This window comes from Coregonus lavaretus (genome assembly GCF_964263955.1).
Source record: "Coregonus lavaretus genome assembly, chromosome: 30".
NCBI lineage: Eukaryota > Metazoa > Chordata > Actinopteri > Salmoniformes > Salmonidae > Coregonus > Coregonus lavaretus.
The window spans coordinates 16,203,840-16,227,268 of NC_140017.1; the positions used below are offsets into that span (position 1 = coordinate 16,203,840).

The 23,429-nt window shown below is 45.0% G+C and overlaps 1 protein-coding gene across 1 annotated transcript in view; it reads left to right on the forward strand.

Annotated features, from left to right (window-relative positions):
- Nucleotides 1–23,429, forward strand: part of LOC311105423 (delta and Notch-like epidermal growth factor-related receptor) — a 60,678-nt gene that overhangs the window by 29,425 nt on the left and 7,824 nt on the right. The window contains exons 3-8 of the mRNA XM_084147574.1: nucleotides 1,940–2,037; nucleotides 10,198–10,361; nucleotides 12,967–13,118; nucleotides 14,094–14,247; nucleotides 15,037–15,150; nucleotides 22,086–22,316. Coding sequence (XP_084003700.1) covers nucleotides 1,940–2,037; nucleotides 10,198–10,361; nucleotides 12,967–13,118; nucleotides 14,094–14,247; nucleotides 15,037–15,150; nucleotides 22,086–22,316 — 913 coding nt within the window. The remainder of the gene's footprint in view (nucleotides 1–1,939; nucleotides 2,038–10,197; nucleotides 10,362–12,966; nucleotides 13,119–14,093; nucleotides 14,248–15,036; nucleotides 15,151–22,085; nucleotides 22,317–23,429) is intronic.

Sequence of the window (23,429 nt, forward strand, 5' to 3'; positions counted from 1 at the left end):
AGCTAGGTTCAGAGTTCACATAACTTCTTTATTTGTCTTATAAAATAATGACATTTATCCTCTTGCTGCCTCGTGTGTATTTTTGTGTATTTCCATGTACAGTACCAGTCAAATGTTTGGACACACCTACCCATTCAAGGGTTTTTCTTAATTTTTACTATTTTCTACATTGTAGAATAATAGTGAAGACAACAAAACTATGAAATAACACATATGGAATCATGTAGTAACCAAAAAAGTGTTAAACAAATCAAAAATATATTTTAGATTTTAGATTCTTCAAAGTAGCAACCCCTTGCCTTGATGACAGCTTTGCACACTCTTGGCATTCTCTCAACCAGCTTCATGAGGAATACTTTTCCAACAGTCTTGAAGGAGTTCCCACATATGCTGAGCACTGCTTTTCCTTCACTCTGTGCTCCAACTCATCCCAAACCATCTCAATTGGGTTGAGGTCAGGTGATTGTGGATGCCAGGTCATCTGATGCAGCACTCCATCACTCTCCTTGGTCAAATAGCCCTTACACAGCCTGGAGGTGTGTTTTGGGTCATTGTCCTGTTGAAAAACAAATGATAGTCCCACTAAGTGCCAACCAGATGGGATGGCATATCGCTGCAGAATGCTGTGGTAGCCATGCTGGTTAAGTGTGCCTTGAATTCTAAATAAATCACAGACAGTGTCACCAGCAAAGCACCCCCACACCATCACACCTCCTCCTCCATGCTTCACGGTGGGAACCACACATGCGGAGATCATCCGTTCACCTACTCTGCGTCTCACAAAGACACGGCTGTTGGAACCAGAAATCTCAAATTTGGACTCATCAGACCAAAGGACACATTTCCACCGGTCTAATGTCCATTGCTCGTGTTTCTTGGCCCAAGCAAGTCTCTTCTTATTATTGGTGTCCTTTAGTAGTGGTTTCTTTGCAGCAATTCGCACATGAAGGCCTGAATCACGCAGTCTCCTCCGAATAGTTGATGTTGAGATGTGTCTGATACTTGAACTCTGTGAAGCATTTATTTGGGCTGCAATTTCTGAGGCTGGTAACTCTAATGAACTTATCCTCTGCAGCAGAGGTAACTCTGGGTCTTCCTTTCCTGTGGTGGTCCTCATGAGAGCCAGTTTTATCATAGCGCTTGATGGTTTTTGCAACTGCACTTGAAGAAACATTCAAAGTTCTTTACATTTTCCGTATTGACTGACCTTCATGTCTTAAAGTAATGATGGACTGTAATTTCTCTTTGCTTATTTGAGCAGTTCTTGCCATAATATGGACTTGGTCTTTTACCAAATAGGGCTATCTTCTGTACACCACCCCTACCTTGTCACAACACAACTGATTGGCTCAAACGCATTAAGAAGGGGAACAATTCCACAAAATAACTTTTAAGAAGGCACACCTGTTAATTGAAATGCATTCTGGGTGACCACCTCATGAAGCTGGTTGAGAGAATGCCAAGAGTGTACAAAGCTGTCATCAAGGCAAAGGGTGGCTACTTATATATTTTGATTTGTTTAACAATTTTTTGGTTGCTACATGATTCCATATGTGTTATTACATAGTTTTTATGTCTTCACTGTTATTCAAAAAATGTAGAAAATGGTAAAAAAATAAAGAAAAACCCTGGAATGAGTAGGTGTGTAGGGTGGCAGGTAGCTTAGTGGGTAAGAGCGTTGTGCCAGTAACCGAAAGGTCGCTGGTTCTAATCCCCAAGCTGACTAGGTGAAAAATCTGTCGATGTGCCCTTAAGCAAGGCACTTAACCCTAATTGCTCATGTAAGTCGCTCTGGATAAGAGTGTCTGCTAAATGACTAAAATGTAAATGTGTGTCCAACCTTTTGACTGGTACTGTGTGTGTGTTTGTATGTTTCTGTGAGTGTGTATGTGTGTCCATGCATGTGTATGTTTGTGTGTGTGTGTTTCTGCTATTGCAGGTGACGGAGGGACTGCACTGTGTGAGTCCTGAGCTGTGTGAGCTGACCTCTGGAACTCTGACTCTCTCTCTAGAGGTGCCCGAGGAGACTGCCATCAAGTAAGACTACTGGTACCTTCCTGTGTGTGTGTTTGCGTAGTGCTCTCCCGCTCTCCCCTGTGTGCTCCAAATCCCCCTTTCCCTCTCTTCCTCCCTCCCCTGTTTATCCTAACTTCTCCCTCTCTCCCAAGTGAACTATAGTTCTGCATAAAACCACACTGGAGACTACACTACATCTGTCTTCCCTTGAGATCATTGTCTTATGATTATCGTCCTGTGTCATTTACATAGAACTTGCAGTCTTTCATTATTCAGTCAGCAACCCCGATGGTAGCAAATAACCCCCATTGTGTTGCCCAAGTTTAGTGCCTGAATGCAATGTGTTCTGATTTAAGCAAGCATCATAAATGTCCTTTAGTGGTAGATGTCCATTTATAGTGTGTCTTTATGAATGACGGGAGAGTGGAGACATAAGAGGTCTTTATCAGCACAACAGTGTCCGCTCTTGGCTGCAGGCAAATATCGTTTTTGTGTTGTGTTCACATGCACACGCAGACACACACACACACACACACACACACACACACAAACTGAAAGTGACATCAATTTAGGAATGCTAATGAGAAAGAGGCTAAATGGAAGATGGGTACAGAGAGAGAGAGAGAGAGAGAGAGAGAGAGAGAGAGAGAGAGAGAGAGAGAGAGAGAGAGAGAGAGAGAGAGAGAGAGAATAACAAGTAGTCAGGTCTGAGCAGGTAGACAGCTAGGGTTAGCTGTTCAGCAGTCTGATGGCCTGATGGTAGAAGCTGTCTCGGAACCTGTTGGATCGAGAACCGATGCTTCGAAACTGCTTGCCAGATGGTAACAGAGTGAACAGTCCATGGCTCGGGTAACTGGAGTCCTTGGCGATCTTCCAGGCCTTCCTCAGACACCGCCTGGTGTAAATGTCCTGGAGGGCAGAGAGGTCTTGCAGCTGTAGAACTTCTTCAGGATCTGAGGGCCCATGCCATATTTCTTCAGCCACTTGAGGTTGGAGAGGCACTGTTGCGCCTTCTTCACCACGGTGTCGGTGTGATTGGTCCATGTCAGGTCCTCTGTGATGTGTGCGCCGAGGAACTGGAAAATGTTGACCCTCTCAGCTGCAGCCCCATCAATTTAATTGGAAACAAATGAAATGTGATTTTTCAAGTTTTTGTTGTTTTCAGTGAGGACCCCCAAGAATTTAGTGGATTGAATGCGGGATAATCGATTTCCTAATGGAAAATGTAGAATAAAGAACATGTAAGAACTTTTTGTATATTTAAAGTAGGGTTGTCAAATGATTAAAATAATGAATCGAGTTAATGGCGATTTGCTCATATGTTGCCCTAAATAAATATGTTTCTATTTAAAAAGCATTGAGTTACAGGCATACTTTGATTGTAAGGGAAAGAAACACAACATAATCTGTATCAGAATGTTTTTAATGGCACTATAAACAACACAAAAGTCACCGTAACATACAGCTATTAATGCTCCCAATGTTTAAGTAGGCCTACTCCCTCTTATCAATGTTCTTGAAGTTTAACACTTGCGCACAGCACACACACAGACACACACACACAAATACAGTATGCACACGAATCCGTGGCAGAAAAAAAATATATAGCTCTGGTAATATTGGGCATAACTTTTACTTGATTTTGGCTAGAGGCACACTGTCTTCATCTATTTTAATGCAAAAGCATTGACTGTAGCTGTGTTCCATGTTGTGTTCTGTGGTTAAAAGGTCTGTTACGGAAACGTGCTCTTAAAAGTTTCCGTGCGGTGAAGAAATGGAGACGCGATTAACGGCGTAAAAACAATGTACGGCGATAAACATGTCGCATAAAACACGTTATTAACGCGTTAACTTTGATAGTCCTAATGTAAAGACACCTTATTTGCTTTAAACCAGTCATCTAAATCTGTTTTATTATATATTTATTTTAACGATCAATTTCTGACCATCTTTATCAGACAGAAAAATGTTGGTGTCAACAGCAAACAATATAAAATGTACACAATCAAAATTGTAATTAACATAAATTTAAAAAAGCTATGAACACCGAAACTGTGCATGCATATGTATTCACCCCCTTTGCTATGAAGCCCCTAAATAAGATGTGGTGCAACCAATTACCTTCAGAAGTCACATAATTAGTTAAATAAAGTCCACCTGTGTGCAATCTAAGTGTCTCATGATCTGTCACATGATCTCAGTATATATACACCTGTTCTGAAAGGCCCCAGAGTCTGCAACACCACTAAGCAAGGGGCACCACCAAGCAAGAGGCACCATGAAGACCAAGGAGCTCTCCAAACAGGTCAGGGACAAAGTTGTGGAGAAGTACAGATCATCCCACGGAGCACCATTAAATCCATTATTAAAAAATTGAAAGAATATGGCACCACAACAAACCTGCCAAGCGAGGGCCTCCCACCAAAACTCATGGACCAGGCAAGGAGGGCATTAATCAGAGTGGCAACAAAGATAACATTTACATTAACATTTACGTCATTTAGCAGACACTCTTATCCAGAGCGACTTACAAATTGGTGCATTCACCTTATAGCCAGTGGGATAACCACTTTACAATATATATATTATTTTAAAAAAAGGATTACTTTATCCTATCCCAGGTATTCCTTAAAGAGGTGGGGTTTCAAGTGACTCCGGAAGGTGGTGAGTGACTCCGCTGTCCTGGCGTCGTGAGGGAGCTTGTTCCACCATTGGGGTGCCAGAGCAGCGAACAGTTTTGACTGGGCTGAGCGGGAACTGTGCTTCCGCAGAGGTAGGGGGGCCAGCAGGCCAGAGGTGGATGAACGCAATGCCCTCGTTTGGATGTAGGGACTGATCAGAGCCTGAAGGTACGGAGGTGCCGTTCCCCTCACAGCTCCGTAGGCAAGCACCATGGTCTTGTAGCAGATGCGAGCTTCAACTGGAAGTCAGTGGAGTGTGCGGAGGAGCGGGGTGACGTGAGAGAACTTGGGAAGGTTGAACACCAGACGGGCTGCGGCATTCTGGATGAGTTGTAGGGGTTTAATGGCACAGGCAGGGAGCCCAGCCAACAGCGAGTTGCAGTAATCCAGACGGGAGATGACAAGTGCCTGGATTAGGACCTGTGCCGCTTCCTGTGTAAGGCAGGGTCGTACTCTCCGAATGTTGTAGAGCATGAACCTACAGGATTGGGTCACCGCCTTGATGTTAGTGGAGAACGACAGGGTGTTGTCCAGGGTCACGCCAAAGCTCTTTGCACTCTGGGAGGAGGACACAACAGAGTTGTCAACCGTGATGGCGAGATCATGGAGCGGGCAGTCCTTCCCCGGGAGGAAGAGCAGCTCCGTCTTGCCGAGGTTCAGCTTGAGGTGATGATCCGTCATCCACACTGATATGTCTGCCAGACATGCAGAGATGCGATTCGCCACCTGGTTATCAGAAGGGGGAAAGGAGAAGATTAGTTGTGTGTCATCTGCGTAGCAATGATAGGAGAGGCCATGTGAGGATATGACAGAGCCAAGTGACTTGGTATATAGAAAGAATAGGAGATGGCCTAGAACTGAGCCCTGGGGGACACCAGGGTGAGAGCACGTGGTGCGGAGACAGATTCTCGCCATGCCACTTGGTAGGAGCGACCTGTCAGGTAGGACGCAATCCAGGAGTGAGCCGCACCAGAGATGCCCAACTCGGAGAGGGTGGAGAGGAGGATCTGATGGTTCACAGTATCAAAGGCAGCAGACAGGTCTAGAAGGACAAGAGCAGAGGAGAGAGAGTTAGCTTTAGTAGTGCGGAGAGCCTCCATGACACAGAGAAGAGCAGTCTCAGTTGAATGACCAGTCTTGAAACCTGACTGGTTTGGATCAAGAAGGTCATTCTGGGAGAGATAGCAAGAGAGTTGGCTAAAGACGGCATGCTCAAGAGTTTTGGAGAGAAAAGAAGGGATACTGGTCTGTAGTTGTTGACATCGGAGGGATCGAGTGTAGGTTGAAGACGGAAGGGACATAGCCAGCGGTCAAGGATGAGTTGATGAGCGAGGTGAGGTAAGGGAGAAGGTCTCCGGAAATGGTCTGGAGAAGAGAGGAGGGGATAGGGTCAAGCGGGCAGGTTGTTTGGCGGCCGGCCGTCACAAGTCGCAAGATTTTATCTGGAGAGAGAGGGGAGAAAGAAGTCAAAGCATAGGGTAGGGCAGTGTGAGCAGGACCAGCAGTATCATTTGACTTAACAAACGAGGATCGGATGTCGTCAACCTTCTTTTTAAAATGGTCATCCACAGAGTCATCCACAGAGAGGGAGGAGGGGGGGGGGGGGATTCAGCAGGGAGGGAGGAGAAGGTGGCAAAGAACTTCCTAGGTTTAGAGGCAGATGCTTGGAATTTAGAGTGGTTGAAAGTGGCTTTAGCAGCAGAAACAGAGGAAGAAAATGTAGAGAGGAGGGAGTGAAAAGATGGCAGGTCCGCAGGGAGTATAGTTTTCCTCCATTTCCGCTCGCCTGCCCGGAGCCCTGTTCTGTGAGCTCGCAATGAGTCGTCAAGCCACGGAGCAGGAGGGGAGGACCGAGCCGGCCGGGAGGATAGGGGACATAGAGAGTCAAAGGATGCAGAAAGGGAGGAGAGGAGGGTTGAGGAGGCAGAATCAGGAGATTGGAGGGAGAAGGATTGAGCAGAGGGAAGAGATGATAGGATGGAAGAGGAGAGAGTAGTGGGAGAGAGAGTGCGAAGGTTGCGACGGCGCATTACCATCTGAGTAGAGGCAGAGTGAGTAGTGTTGGAGGAGAGCGAGAGAGAAAAGGATACAAAGTAGTGGTCGGAGACATGGAGGGGAGTTGCAGTGAGATTAGTAAAAGAACAGCATCTAGTAAAGATGAGGTCAAGCGTATTGCCTGCCTTGTGAGTAGGGGGGGACGGTGAGAGGGTGAGGTCAAAAGAGGAGAGGAATGGAAAGAAGGAGGCAGAGAGAAATGAGTCAAAGGTAGACGTAGGGAGGTTAAAGTCACCCAGAACTGTGAGGGGTGAAACATCCTCAGGAAAGGAACTTATCAAGGCGTCAAGCTCATTGATGAACTCTCCAAGGGAACCTGGAGGGCGATAAATTATAAGGATGTTAAGCTTGAATGGGCTAGTGACTGTGACAGCATGGAATTCAAATGAGGAGATAGACAGATGGGTCAGGGGAAAAAGAGAGAATGTCAACTCGGGAGATATGAGGATTCCTGTGCCACCACCCCGCTGACCAGATGCTCTCGGGGTATGCGAGAACACATGGTCAGACGAGGAGACCATGTCTCCAATCTCCACAGCGGAGATTGGAGTATCTGTCCATAGGACCACTTTAAGCCATACACTCCACAGAGCTGGGCTTTACGGAAGAGTGGCCAGAAAAAAGCCATTGCTTAAAGAAAAAAATAAGCAAACACGTTTGGTGTTTGCCAAAAGCCATGTGGGAGATTCCCCAAACCTATGGAAGAAGGTACTCCTGTAGTTCGTCTCCCGAGTGGCGCAGTGGTCTAAGGCACTGCATTGCAGTGCTAGCTGTGCCACTAGAGATCCTGGTTTGAATCCAGGCTCTGTCGTAGCTGGCCGCGACCGGGAGACCCATGGGGCGGCGCACAATTGGCCCAGCGTCGTCTAGGGTATGGGGAGGGAATGGCCGGCAGGGGATGTAGCTCAGTTGGTAGAGCATGGCGTTTGCAACGCCAGGGTTGTGGGTTCGATTCCCACGGGGGGTATGATTTTTTTTTTTTTATATATATATATATATAACAATAATGTATGCACTCACTAACTGTAAGTCGCTCTGGATAAGAGCGTCTGCTAAATGACGTAAATGTAAATGTAAATGTACTCTGGTCAGATGAGACTAAAATTGTGCTTTTTGGCCATCAAGGAAAACGCTATGTCTGGCGCAAACCCAACACCTCTCATCACCCCGAGAACACCATCCCCACAGTGAAGCATGGTGGTGGCAGCATCATGCTTTGGGGATGTTTTTCATCTGCAGGGACTGGGAACTTGTCAGAATTGAAGGAATGATGGATGGCGCTAAATACAGTGAAATTCTTGAAGGAAACCTGTTTCAGTCTTCCAGAGATTTGAGACTGTGACGGAGGTTCACCTTCCAGCAGGAGAATGACCCTAAGCATACTGCTAAAGCAACACTCGAGTGGTTTAAGGGGAAACATTTAAATGTCTTGGAATGGCCTAGTCAAAGCCCAGACCTCAATCCAATTGAGAATATGTGGTATGACTTAAAGATTGCTATACACCAGCAGAACCCATCCAACTTGAAGGAGCTGGAGCAGTTTTGCCATGAAGAATGGGCAAAAATCCCAGTGGCTAGATGTGCCAAGCTTATAGAGACATACCCCAAGAGACTTGCAGCTGTAATTGCTGCAAAAGGTGGCTCTACAAAGTATTGAGTTTGGGGGGGTGAATAGTTATGCACACTCAAGTTTTCAGTTTTTTTGTCTTATTTCTTGTTTGTTTCACCCCAAAAAATATTTTGCATCTTCAAAGTGGTAGGCATGTTGTGTAAATCAAATGATACAAACCCATTTTAATTCCAGGTTGTAAGGCAACAAAATATGAAAAATGCCAAGGGGGGTGAATACTTTCGCAAGCCACTGGAGCTCCTAAACCAGTTGAGGTCTCTATTTCGAAGGCCATAAGTTTGTAATTTATGCAAAAAACTATTGTGCTCAATGGTATCGAAGGCTTTTGAAAGGTCAGTACTTACTTACTTAGTTACTTATGTGTGTGTGTATTTATTTATCTGTGAGTGACTCAGCCAGTGGGAAGAGTCAGGGAGTGTAGCTGGTCTTGTGTTGAGTTGGAGCGCATCTGCTTTGCTGACACTGTCTGTCTGTGCAGAGAGACTCTCTCTTCCAGTAATTGGCCCAAAGTCAGATGAGTAATGGCCCTTGACCACAGCAGTCATAACTCTACTCCCTGGCCTTCAGATCTGTACAGTCACCACAGTGAGCAGTATAGTACCCCCACTGAGACAGACAGGACCAGGCATTACTCAGGTCCACCATCCTATCCTACTAGCATGGGGTTTTGTGTGTCTTAAGAAAACGTATACAGTGTCTATTCATACCCCTGACTTATTTCACATTTTGTTGTGTTCTCACGCATCTACACACAATACCCCATAATGACAAAGTGAAAACAAATGTATAAGTATTCACACCCCTGAGTTGATACTTTGTAGAAGCACCTTTGCCGGCGATTACAGCTTTGAGTCGTTTTGGGTATGTTTGTATCAGCTTTGCACATCTGGATTTGTGGATTTTCTCCCATTCTTCCTTGCAGATTTTCTCAATCTCTGTTAAGTTAGATGGGGAGCGGCGGTGAACAGCAATCTTTACGTTTTTCCACAGATTTTCCATGGGATTCAAGTCTGGGCTTTGGCTGGGCCACTCAAGGACTTTCACATTCTTGTGCTAAAGCCATTCCAGCATTGCTTTGGCTATGTGCTTGGGGTCATTGTCCTGTTGGAACGTAAATCTTCGCCCCCCCCCCCCCCCCCCCCCCCCAGTCTAAGGTTGTTTGCACTCTGAAGCAGGTTCTCATCAAGGATTTGTCTGCATTTGGCTCCATTAATTGTTCTCTCTATCCCCCGACATCAAACCAATTGAGATGGTTTGGGATGAGTCGGACGGCAGAGTGAAGGAAAAGCAGCCAACAAGTGCTCAGCATATGTGGGAACTCCTTCAAGACTGTTGGAAAAGCATTCCAGGTGAAGCTGGTTGAGAGAATGCCAAGAGTGTGCAAAACTGTCATCAAGGCAAAGGGTGGCTATTCGAAGAATCTCAAATATGAAATATATTTTGATTTGTTTAACACTTTTTTGGTTACTACATGATTCCATATCTGTTATTTCATAGTTTTGATGTCTTCACTATAAAATAAAGAAAATCCTTGAATGAGTAGGTGTGTCCAAACTTTTGACTGGTAGTGTATGTAAATTAGATATTTCTGTATATAATTTTTTTATCAATTTGCAAACATTTCAGAAAACATGTTTTGACTTTGTCATGATGGGGTGTGTAGATGGGTGAGAATTAAAAAAATTATCAATTTTGAATTCTGGCTGTAACAGAACAAGATGTGGAATAAATCAAGGGGTATGAATAATTTCTGAAAGTACTCTCTCTTTCTCGCTCACACTCTCTATCCCCCAATCCTCTCCCCTCTCTCTTCAGGATTGTGGTGAATGTGAGCGGAGCTCCCGTCCTGTGGCGTGTTGGAGAGGATGGCTTCCAGCATTCCTCCTTGGTAGAGGGGACCATCATGTGGTTCCAGCAGGCCTCTGATGGACTGGTGGTCCCTGACCACTCCCTCCCCCTGGGACACAATTACTACCTCAGTAAGTAGGAAGTACTTCCACAACTACAATAATATTGCACAAAAAAATTAAAATGGAGTCGGGGAGGTGGGGAGGTGTTTTTTTAATTTTAGGTGGAGTGGGAAATATGGTTTCCGGGTGTGGAGGGAGGATGCGGGCGGGTGGAGACTGGGGTGAGAGGGGGGATGGGTTGGGGTTATCTTTGTATGCATTTCTTTGATAGTTTTTGTACCTCAACCCCCCCCCCCCCAAAAAAATAAAAAAAATAAAAAACAAATACATAACTAAATAAAAAGTTGGTCACAAAAAATAAATAGATGTTCTTCTCTCCTCCTGTCCATCTTGTGGGAAACCTAGACACATGTAGCAAGCACTTGTATACCTATCACTGGTGCATATGTTTTTGGTTAGAGATTACAATCTCCTAAGAAATGAATCCAGTAGCACATCTCATGATATAGTGCATAAGACACAACTACTTCCTCAGTAAGGCCCCTCCTCCATCTCAATTTACTTACTTACGTAATCCTATTTGTTCCTGTGTGGAACAGAAGGTTTTCCCCCACTTTAATAAAACTGTTGAAAACCATATGGAGGAATATAGGTTACTCTATTCTGTCTGTCCATTTGGTGGTAAACATATATATGCTTTGGCGCTATCACTTCCATACTTCCAAACCTGTCATTGGTGCATTCTGTATTTTGGGTTAGAGATGGATCTTCAACTCCAAGGGAATGGATCATTGCATAGCACATATAGTGATAAAAGTGCATATTATACATATTTATATTTAGAAGATACTTGTAGTTTATTGGTAAAAGGTATCTCAAAGTCAGAGACATACACACCTAATCAAACAAGCCCATTGGGGGATAGGATAGAATGGTATTCCATCATGTTTTCAATATTAACATTCACATTCTCTGCAGTGTTCTGAGTTGTCTGGATCAGTAATTTGCATGAAAGGTCAATCAAGAACACAATATCCATAAAATCCATAAACAGTATGATAATGTCTCATTTGAATGGGGCTGGCGCACATAAACACTTGGCTCTGGAATTCAGTTTTGTTATCTTTCTGCATATTTTATCGCTAAGTCTTTCTATTTTCAATAAGGAATGTTACAGTAACGTACGTCTGAAGGTTCGGTAGATTCCAGCAGGTTTGGCGTCATATTTGGTGTCCTGCCCTTTAGTGAATTGTCTACTTGACCCCTGTGCGTGGTTTCCATACCAACACTGCTGTGTTACGTCTCAGCCTGTCTGTCCACTGACCTTGAGCTGGCTGGAGACACTCCGCCTGAGATCCTGCGGCTCTGTCTGAGGAGATGGTGTTTGTGGGGGGCAAGACCAAGAGAGCGAAGGGGAGAGGGGGATGAGAGGAAACAGGAGAGGGATAGGGGAGATACAGAGGGGGGAGAGGGCGAGTGAGAGATGGGAGAGAGGAGAGAGAATTAAAGAGAGAGAGAGAGAAAGAGTTGTTTTTCTGTCATCGTGTTTGGTTGTTTACCGCTCAAAGACTCTGGATAATAAATGAGTCACGTCCGTGAGAGCAAGACTGCTGTGTGTGTGTGTGTGTGTGTGTGTGCTTGTGTGCATCCCACATAATCTGCCTCACATGCAAAAACATGCAGTACACAGTTCCCACACGAACGTACATGAGACAGATAGTGTGAATGAAATACTGATGGTGGCATACAGAGTAGACTGTGAAATATACATACAGTATATATGATTCAACGCACAATTGTAAGGCAACCAGCTGCAATAGGAGTAATTTTGTTGCACAAACTCACAATTCTATTAAATCTTTTTTTTTACAGTGTGCACGTTTAATGCTGCGTTTAGACAGGCAGACCAAATCGGATCTTTTTTTCACTAATTGGTCTTTTGACCAATCAGTTCAGCACTGAAAAAGATCTGATGTGAAAAGATCTGATGTGATTGGTCAAAAGACCAATTAGTAAAAAAAAGATCAGAATTGGGCTGCCTGTCTAAAAGCAGCGTGTGTGTGTGTGTGTGCATGCGAGTGCTGCATCAGAGAGGAGCAGTGACTGTGCATTTGTGAGCTTGTGTTGTGAGGAACAGACGTCATTGGGCTGACCTAACCAGAAAATGGTGAGGTGTTAGGGGACCAGCTTTTACAGACTCCTGATTGGCTGCAGGGCTTTGCTGTGGCAATGACTTATCCTGGCTGTGCGCACGCCTCATTGGCTCAGAGCAGGTTCCTAATAATGGCTGTTAATCTTCACTTTGAGGCTATTTTTAAACGGATGCTTCTGTTTTGATTCATATTTGCTCACATGGCCTTTTCTTCAACATTTCTCTAATAGTTGGTCGCCGGGGAATACATTTATCTTTTGCAGTGGCAGCTAGAGGTGTCTTATCCAAGCAATGATCCATATGCAACCCCTCCTAGAACATTTGTCAAACATAAGGTGTTCTGGTCAATGTTACACACGATGATGTTAATCTTCTGTTAGTTTGACCATAATCTTCTTTGTAAAGGACCATTAATTCTCTCTGCACCTTATCTTAACACAATTCCTAGCCTCTGTACCTAAGTCCTTGTCGACCCCCCCCTGTTTTTTGAATGATCTTGTTTTTTTCTCTCTCCCGTTGTAGGTGTGTTGCGCGTGGGGGACGCCCCCAGTGGCTCGGAGGTCACCCTGCGTCTCAATCTGACAGTGAAGGCCAGCAGCTGTGTGGAGCCTGGCAGCCGCTTCAGCGACCCACAATGCTCTGGGAAGGGGAAGTGCATCACTCAGCCCTCTGTGGTAAGAGGTCAGGGGTCAGATATGTGATGTCACCTGCCCTTGAGTTGGTGAATCAGTCCCTTGTCTTTGGGCTTGATCCTGTGAACAATATTTCAAGGCTTAACATATCACTTTCAATATTCAGAAAACAGTTTCCCCTCAATATACTAGAAGGTAATTGGTGTAATTAAGCAGAATATTGTAAGATTGCGACACTATTGTCTTGATGATACACTATGCGGTAACATGGCAACAGGAGACTGAGAGAAGAAAAAGATAAGCAAAACAGAATAAAGACCAGGCCTTATTGCCATGGGAACAGAGAAAGGCATACATGTATTGTGGGATGGAGAGTTCTTAAGTCCTGCATCCCTACTACTCCCTGGGGCTCCCACTCTCCCTAGGTCCCTAGGGGCATTACTGTTAGCAGACTGATCACTGCTGCAGAGAGGAGTAGAGAGAGGAAATGGAGAGAACAGAAGTGAAGAGTGGGAGAAAATAAAAGAAAGGGAGAGGAGGGAAGGGAGGGAGAGGAGAGGGGAGAGAGGAGACGTGTGCTAGACTGAGGGCCTGCTAACTCTTTCCCTCCCCCCTACAGGTGCATTGTTAGAGGGTGATTTAGCACACCTCACTATGGGGAGCTGGGAGGAAAAGGGCATCGGTGGGGTGTAGAGGACTAACAATAGAGAATCCCAGGGTTGTAAATCTCAATAGAGTCCCATGTAGCCCCAGTAACCAGAACCATCCCAGTGATAGATGGTGTTGAGCATTATGCTCAGAATGTTCCACAATGTTATCTGACCACTAAGTTTCATCAGTTTGTCTTCTCATAACATGAACCACTCGGTATCTCTAATCACTTGTCACATATAAGGCCATGAGTTTGTCCTGGTCAGGTCATGTGGTTGGGAGAAACTCATGGCTCTAGTTTTGAGACCTATGTGACAGTTTTGAGTCAGTATGTGACAGTGACCCTGTGACCCCTCTGACCTCCAGAGCACCTTCTTCTGTGAGTGTGAGGATGGGTACTCTGGGATCTTCTGTGAGGAGTTTGATGCCTGCCATCTCAGGCCATGCCAGAACTACGCCATCTGTAGTGACCTGAGGCAGGGGGACGAGGGCCGCAACTTCACTTGTATCTGCCCTCCAGGTAACTACTGTGTGTGTGTGTGTGTGTGTGTGTGTGTGTGTGTGTGTGTGTACATGCGTATGTGCGTGCATCACAGGAGGACGACTCATAATAATGGCCAGAACGGTACAAATGAAATGGCATCAAACACTTGGAAACCATGGAAACCATGTGTTTGATGTATTTGACACCATTCCACCTATTCCGCTCCAGTCATTACAAGCCCGTTCTCCCCAATGAAGGTGCTGCCAACCTCCTGTGGAGTGCATGCCTGCGTGTGTGTAAGTGTCTCCAAATGAAATAGGGAACGCAGAGAAGAATGCACCCTTTCAACTTGTCAATTAGATATATTCGGGGCCCAGACCAGTGAGGGCAGCTCTGATTCACCTGAGATGTAAATTACCTTGTTATAGAAGCAGAGGCTGTTGTTGATGGCCAGCCACATCTTATTAGAGAAGGGTGATTACAGGACTGTGGTGGTATGTCTGCCTGCCTGACAGACTGAGGGCAGTGGGTTCTCACAGGCTCATCCAGAGCAATGTGGAGGCCGCACTACATGATTGATGTGGATGGGTAGTAAGGTTGGAGGGGAAGTGTGAGACGTAGGGTGGTCTGTGTCAAGTGTGTGTGTGTGTGTGTGTGATGCGTGCGTGCGTGCATGCGCTTTTCTGTGTGCGTGTGCGTGCTTGTTATAGCGGTAGTTGGATGGTTTGCATGTCAGTGCGTTAGAGTTGCGTGTGTTTTTATTTGGCTCCTGCGTGTGTTCAGGTTTAATGCTATGTGACACTGTGTTTCGCCTGTGTGCTCCAGGGTTCGAGGGTGATCTTTGCCAGTTGCAGGTGGACCACTGCCTGTCTCAGCCCTGCAGGAACGGGGCTACCTGCTCCAGCAGCCTGGCCGGACCCAGGTGTTACTGCTCTGAGGGTAGTATGTAGCCCAGTATCAATAGCATAGCAATACAGTACAGAACAACTCTTGCCATAACATAACATGCACAGATCTACAGCAATGCACAAAACATGGATGTACTGCACAATACCATGTTGTTAATCAGTTTTATTTTCAGATCTTCATTAGCTGGTTGTGTGTGTGTGTGTGTGTGTGTGTGTGTGTGTGTGTGTGTGTTGGACTGTCCTGGTTCTGGGTCTAGGCGTGTGTCTGGTGTTCTTGTGTGCATGCGTGGTGTGTATGTTTGTCAGTGTGTGTGTATGTGTGTCAGTGTGTGTGTATGTGTGTCAGTGAGTGTGCGTCTGAATGTGTGTGTGAGGCTATCCTAGTTCCGCTGCCGTTAGTTTCTGTGTCTGCTCTGTGTTTATCTGTGCCAGCCCGTTGCTTAATTTAAACTTTCCTCCGCTCCTCTAATTAGTCCTCCTGGCCCTAATGGCCCGCTCTCAGACCCACATGGGAAATCTACGCTAGCCCGCTAAAACTAAATTCTGCCAAACACAGCACTCCTAAATAAGGGGATGCCAATCCATGCTTTTTTATGTATACAAACACACGCACACACGCACGCACACGCACACACAAATGCACATGCACACACACACACACACACACACACACACAGACACCCCCATGCAAAACCATCCCGGAATAATCCTCTTCGAACACATCAATACAACAACAGAGGTATGAATGTACAACCTGATCCAGAAAATATGGTACATTGCAGGTACAATTCCCTGCGGTCACTGAGTTCTGATTCACAGTCCTGCTAACAATGCAACTCTGATTAAATTATTCATCTTACACTGTTGGACGAGCGCCAACGCTGACCAGAATTTTAAATCCATCCAGAGCAGTTTTTTTCCTTTGGTTGTTTTCACAGAGAGATCGTGGTTATGGTGCAACAATGGGGGCGGAAACTGCTTCAGCACTTTTAATTAGTGCGACAAGGAGATGTGCGTGTTTGTGCGTGCGTGTGTCTGAGAGAGAGCCTCTAAATATTTAACAGGCTTGTTAGGTAATCCTGCCGTTTGAAGCCTTTCTACTGGGTTTCATGGCAATTAGCCAATCACATTCTCCAGTGAGCATGTGACTGCAGGTCAACACAATCAGCCAGTGGAGGGTGATGAGGAGGCACCTCTCACCTCTACCTCTGTTTATACACAAATACACTGGGAGTGGGAGCAGACGGCTCCACACTGCAGACTCCTGTCCACCTGATTCCCATGCAGTCGGGAGAGACTGAGCAGGAGAGCCGTAAAGAATGTGTTAGGGTTCATGGTTGTTGTTGTTTTCTTGTTGTTTTCTTGCAGGTGAATGTGACGGCAGAAGTAGATCAGAGTTGTATTCTACAAAGCAGGATTATGGAGTTAGCGAGCTAACTTATTTTGTAGAAAGATAAGCTTGAAATGGGCATGGTCTAATTGATTTAACAAACGAATATAGACATATCTAAGTTTAGCTTTTTTAATGAAATCAGTAGTTATTTCTGGTTGCTTATCAAAGTTAGCTGGCTAACTCATTGATCCTGCGTTGTAGCATACCCCTCAGTACTAGGTACAGAGAGGTTGTGGTGTATGGCATTTTCTTGTATAACACAGCAGAAGCAGTGTCTTCCATGAGGAAAACACACTTTTCTTTACCTCTAGACTGTTTCTTTTTGGACTAGACTGTCTCTCTTCTTTATTTGGTGAAGAAGTGTGAAAAGTATCTTTACATTAGCTCCTCTCTTTTAACTATCACTCTCTCTGGAGACATTCTCCCAATGTGCACAGGCACGGACGCATGCACACGCACACACACACACACGCGCGCATACACACATGCACACACACAGTCTTCACACACACACACACACACACACACACACACACACACACACACACACACACACACACACACAGAGAAACCTATTTCTGTCAGCTGTTCCCAGTGTTGTATCACTGCCTACCCACACACACATAAATCAAACCAAGTTTACTTAGCACAGATCCTCTCGGCGGAAGTTATCATGCTGTGCATAAAACAAAGTGATGGACGACAGCAGATGATAACAATAGCAGAGGCAATCATAGCAGAATCACGGCTCATGATCACCAAATGCCACTGCTGTAGGCAAACATCTGCAGTTTTTCCTATGTCTATGAGCAGGTGAATAGTATTAGTTTGATGGCATAGCAGTATCATAAATATTACACAAGTCTGGTTATTAGGTGTCATGTCCATTCATGACCACTCATGTCAGATGACATACTGCCTATGAGCCCTGGTCAAAAGTAGTGCACTTTATAGGAAATCAATAAGATCTCACAGTTTTACCAATTTGACTTCAGATTCCGACTTTTATCCACGTTTCTCCAAATGTTTTTTTATATATATTTTATCCAAATTTATCCAAATTTTTTTTATATATATTTTTTATTTCACCTTTATTTAACCAGGTAAGCCAGTTGAGAACAAGTTCTCATTTACAACTGCGACCTGGCCAAGATAAAGCAAAGCAGTGCGATAAAAACAACAACACAGAGTTACATATGGGGTAAAAAAAACATAAGGTCATAAAATACAACAGAAAATATATATACAGTGTGTGCAAATGTAGCAAGTTATGGAGGTAAGGCAATAAATAGGCTATAGTGCAAAATAATTACAATTAGTATTAACACTGGAATGCTAGATGTGCAAGAGATTATGTGCAAATAGAGATACTGGGGTGCAAAAGAGCAAAATAAATAACAATATAGGGATGAGGTAGTTGGGTGGGCTAATTTCAGATGGGCTGTGTACATGTGCAGTGATCGGTAAGGTGCTCTGACAACTGATGCTTAAAGTTAGTGAGGGGGATAAGAGTCTCCAGCTTCAGAGATTTTTGCAATTCGTTCCAGTCATTGGCAGCAGAGAACTGGAAGGAATGGCGGCCAAAGGAGGTGTTGGCTTTGGGAATGACCAGTGAGATATACCTGCTGGAGCGCAGACTACGGGTGGGTGCTGCTATGGTGACCAATGAGCTAAGATAAGGCGGGGATTTGCCTAGCAGTGATTTATAGATGGCCTGGAGCCAGTGGGTTTGACGACGAACATGTAGTGAGGACCAGCCAACAAGAGCGTACAGGTCACAGTGGTGGGTAGTGTATGGGGCTTTGGAGACAAAACTAATTTAAGAAAATAAGGGTTGGGATAGGGTTAAAACATTAAGTTTAGGCATTCATTACGAATTATTAAGTTACGGGTTAAGGATTGGGATAGGGTTAAAACCAAAAGCGAGTTTTGAAGACATTTCCTGACATCCTCAGGACATGGACAGATGTCCAATTTCGAAGTCAATCTTGAGCGATTTGCCTGAGGGAATATGGGTACCATTTCAGCCACAGCCAGAGTCTCTAGAGGAGGCTGCTCCCAGCAGTCCTCCTAGCTCTGTGTCTGTCCTCTGAGGTCTCTCTCTCTCAGCTCTGGGACTGCCACTGTCTCCAGTGAGGAACAGGAGGGGTGGGGGCGCTATATTTAGACTCTTAACTCGCTCTACAGTATTAGCAAGTAGAAGTGATAGAGCAGCTCTGCAAAAGCTGCTTTCCTTTCATATCAGAGCTCCCCTGGAAATCTGTTTAAGTGTGTAGGCTTGGTAAAGTGTGTGGTGGTGGTGGTGGGGGGGGGGGTTCCTCTGTATGCATGTGCGTGCATGTGTGTGTGTCTTTACCATGCCTGCTGACCCATACCCCCTGTGTCATAATGAATTATGAGCTTGGTCTTGGGGAGAGTTGTCAGCATGATCAGAGGCGAGGAGAGAGAGAAAGACTATTTGCACATAATACGACATTTGAAATGTCTTTATTCTTTTGGAACTTTTGTGAATGTAATGTTTACTGTTAATTTTTTATTATTTTGTTTATTATCTACTTCGCTTGCTTTGGCAATGTTAACATATGTTTTCCATGCCAATAAAGCCCTTAAATTGAGAGAGAGAGAGAGAGAGAGAGAGAGAGAGAGAGAGAGAGGAGAGAGAGAGAGAGAGAGAGAGAGAGAGAGAGAGAGAGAGAGAGAGAGAGAGAGAGAGAGAGAGAGAGAGAGAGAGAGAGAGAGAGAGAGAGAGAGAGAGAGAGAGAGAGAGAGAGAGAGAGAGAGAGAGAGAGAGAGAGAGAGAGAGAGAGAGAGAGAGAGAGAGAGAGAGAGAGAGAGAGAGAGAGAGAGAGACACCTCATGTGCAGATACACTCAGCCAGTCTCCCTGACAACACTGCCCAAGGCAAACGCACACAGCAGGGTGTGAAAGTGCAGACTTCTACAGAGATAAAGGAATAGAGCTGTGATTTTCTTCCTTCCTATCACATTGACCTCTCTCTTGTCTTTACCTCTTGTCATGTCTCCTTTTCTACTACATCTGAGATAATGTGCGATTGTGTGTGTTACTTCTCCACTCAACAAGATCTCACTGCCTCACTTCAGTATCCAACGTTTGTCCAGGGGGTTGAGGTTTGGGTTAAAACAGAAAAAATAAGAATGGGTGCCTAGCAATGGGATTGAACCCGCTGTAGAACGTGGTTTAAAGGTCAGGAACAGTCAATATCATGAAATGTTATGATTTTTGGATGATACCAAATCAAAGTATGATGGCCAAAGTATGAAAACTGACTGTTGCTTCTACATTGATACAGTTTGATCATAAAGTGACTGGTCCCCTCCCCCACGTCAAACACTTGGATTCAGGAGGCGGGATTATTAAGGGAATAGGGTGACCCTCTCATTTTAATATACCAATGTTAACATGATATTCTTTTACCTAAGCTTGACTGCCGTTTGACAAAAAAAAAATTCTTGCTCTTATCCATAATAATCTCGTCATGTAGACTAGCCTACCCACACAGCCTACCCACACTGTAACTGCCAGCTGTTGGCTGGAGCACATGTGCCAAGACCAGAGAAGGCACATTTGCTATTTAAAGCAACAGTTTTTCGGACAAAACTATCGATAGAGTGGAAAATGCGATGGAAACACATTGAACTCTAGATTTTGATTCGGTACATGAAATCTTAAGTGAAACATTTATTTTTGTGTGCACTATGTCATCACGTGCTGATTTGGTGGAAACACACCACTGGTGGAAAAATTTGCATATTTTCTTTATGTGGATTTTGGAATATTCGCATGATAATCTGTCACCAATTGGATGGAAACCTAGCTATTGATGCAATTTCAATGTTGTTTGAGTTGCTTTGTGTGTCACTAAATTAGCTTGAGGTGGAATTTACTGCAACTGTGCTCACTGCATCCAGATTTCTTGACATAGGCGTTTAAAAGAGCTGTCAGTCAAGGCAAGCTCATGAATATAAGATCCCCGCCCACTCAGGGTGTCTTTTCAAACTTCCTGGTAGTTGGGCATGAGAGAAAAAGTAATTATTCTCAAATTTTGAGCATTTCTATCGCCCCAAAATATTATGGATGATAAAAGGCTATTTTACATGGGACCTTTTTGTTCGTGACCTTTAAGCCCTTCCTCTATCCCCATCCACAACGCCCTAGCAAGCCGTGAGCCTACTCGATGGTAATAAGTGCTCACGTTGCCTCTAGTGACTGGTATTGAAGGCATCTCCCGACGTCCTGGGCACCTGGACAAACGTCTAATACTGCAGCCTATCTGGTGTGACCTGGCTGCTCCACTAGCCTCCTGCATCCTGTTGCTCTTATGAGAAAGACTGATCATAAATTGAGGTCACCCTCAATCAAACCTCCACTTTGTCACACCTTCTGCAATCGCTGCCTCCATCTCTGCCACTCTCAAGGTGCCCCCTCCCCTCTTCCCTCCTCCCCTCTGTCCACCCTCCCCTCTGTCCTTCCTCCCTCCTCAGGAGAATGGTTCAATCACAAGCTGTTTTATCAGGATCATCGCCATGGTAGCGCAGAGAGGAGACTGACTGTAGTTTATTGTGTGTGTGTGTGTGATCATGTGTGAGCGTGTGTGAGCATGCCTATGTGAGTGTGTTTGTGTCAGCCTATGTGTGTGTGTTGGCCTGTGTGTGTGTGTGTGTGCGTGTGTGTGTGTGCGTGTGCGTGTGTGTTACACAGTCAATATAATCTAGGAGCATGTTGATTGCGTCAGTGTGTGTATTCCATCGGCTAATGAAGAGAGGCTTTCAGGGTCTGCTGATTCATTTGTCCAGATGCAGGGCGGACTCTATACACCCAGACTGATGGACATTTATTATCTCACTGCCACTGCAGAGAGGGAGGAATAATCTGCTGGAGTCAGTGGGTTTCTCTGTGGGCTTTCTTTCTTTCTTTCTCATCAATTATGCATGTATGAACTACACATCCAGCCCAAAGTGGGAGGTTTAAAAAAGATTTACTAGTTGCCAAAGTACCAGAACATGTCTTTAAGTATGTGCTTGCTGGCTTGTGTTGAATAACAGTGTCTGTTTGTTTGTATGTGTTTGTGTGTGGGCGGGGGATGTGGGACGGGTTTGTGTGTGTGTGTGTGTGTAGACAAAACAGATGCTGTAGGCTACATCCAGTGAGTCCACAGAGCCGCCTCAACACCCACAATGCGGTCCTTCACACCCCCAGAACCCCACAGCATTCCTGCCACCAGACCAGATGCTCCCCACCCTCTTTCTTTCTTTCTTTCTTTCTTTCTTTCTTTCTTTCTTTCTTTCTTTATTTCTTTCTTTCTTTCTTTCTTTCTTTCTTTCTTTCTTTCTTTCTTTCTTTCTTTCTTTCTTTCTTTCTTTCTTTCTTTCTTTCTTTCTTTCTTTTCTTTCTTTCTTTCTTTCTTTCTCTCTAATTTTCTTTCCTTCATTCTCTCTCTTTCTGCTCTCTGTCATTCTCTCTCCCTATCTTTCTCTTTCTCTTTGTCTCACTCTCTCTCTCTCTCTTTCTCGCTCCTCTCTCTCACTCTCTTGTTCTCCCATCATCTCTCTCAGGGTATCAGGGCAGTATGTGTGATCAGAGGGTGGACCCATGTGCCTCCAGCCCCTGCCACAACAACGGGAGCTGCTTCCCCCAGGGTCCCGGCCTGGACTTCGGCTGCAGCTGTGCCGCCGGCTTCACCGGCCCGACCTGTGCCCAGCTGGTGGACTTCTGTGCCCTCAACCCCTGTGCCCACGGGATCTGCCGCAGTGTGGGGACCAGCTACAGGTGTCTGTGTGTCCCAGGTGAGCCATCCTGTGTTTGTGGGTGGGTGTGTCTGCGTGCGAGTGAGCGTGTGTGTGTTTGTATGGGGGCACAGGGGTTGCCCCCATACAAACACACTATAGATAAGCTGTAAGACTAACTAACAGATTGATTCTCCCACAATAAATCAGATATTACAGTGAACCTGCCACATATAATATACAGTGCATTACGAAAGTATTCAGACCCCTTCACTTTTTCCAAATTTTGTTACTTTGCAGCCTTATTAAAAAATTGATTGAATTGTCCCCCCCCCCATCAATCTACACACAATACTCCATAATGACAAAGCAAAAACAGTTTTCTTTTGAAAAAAATAAAAAAATAAAAAACATATATTTCATTTACATAAGTATTCAGACCCTTTACTGAAAACTTTGTTGAAGCACCTTTGGCAGCGATTACAGCCTCGAGTCTTCTTGGGTATGACGCTACAAGCTTGGCACACCTGTATTTGGGGAGTTTCTCCCATTCTTCTCTGCAGATCCTCTCAAGCTCTGTCAGGTTGGATGGGGAGTGTTGCTGCATAGCTATTTTCAGGTCTCTCCAGAGATGTTCGATCGGGTTCAAGTCCGGGCTCTGGCTGGGCCATTCAAGTGTAACGATCTTGGTTCGACAGACGCTGGGAGACGGGAAGCAAGTACAGGGTGATTATTTAATAAATAAAAGACATGGAACAAAACAGGGACAGTGTCTGGACAGGGGAAATGAAACAAAATCAATGCTGACACAAGGATCAAACAGAGGAACAGACAGATATAGGGGAGGTCAGTAAGCCGTGATGAAGTTCAGGTGAGTCCAATGAAGCGCTGATGCGCGTAACAATGGTGACAGGTGTGCGTAATGATGGGCAGCCTGGCACCCTCGAGTGCCAGGGAGGGGGAGCGGGAGCAGGCGTGACATCAAGGACATTCAGAGACTTGTCCCGAAGCCACTCCTGCATTGTCTTGGCTGTGTGCTTAGGGTTGTTGTCCTGTTGGAAGGTGAACCTTCGCCCCCGTCAGAGGTCCTGAGCACTCTGAAGCATGTTTTCATCAAGGATCTCTCTGTACTTTGCTCCGTTCATCTTTCCCTCGATCCTGACTAGTCTCCCA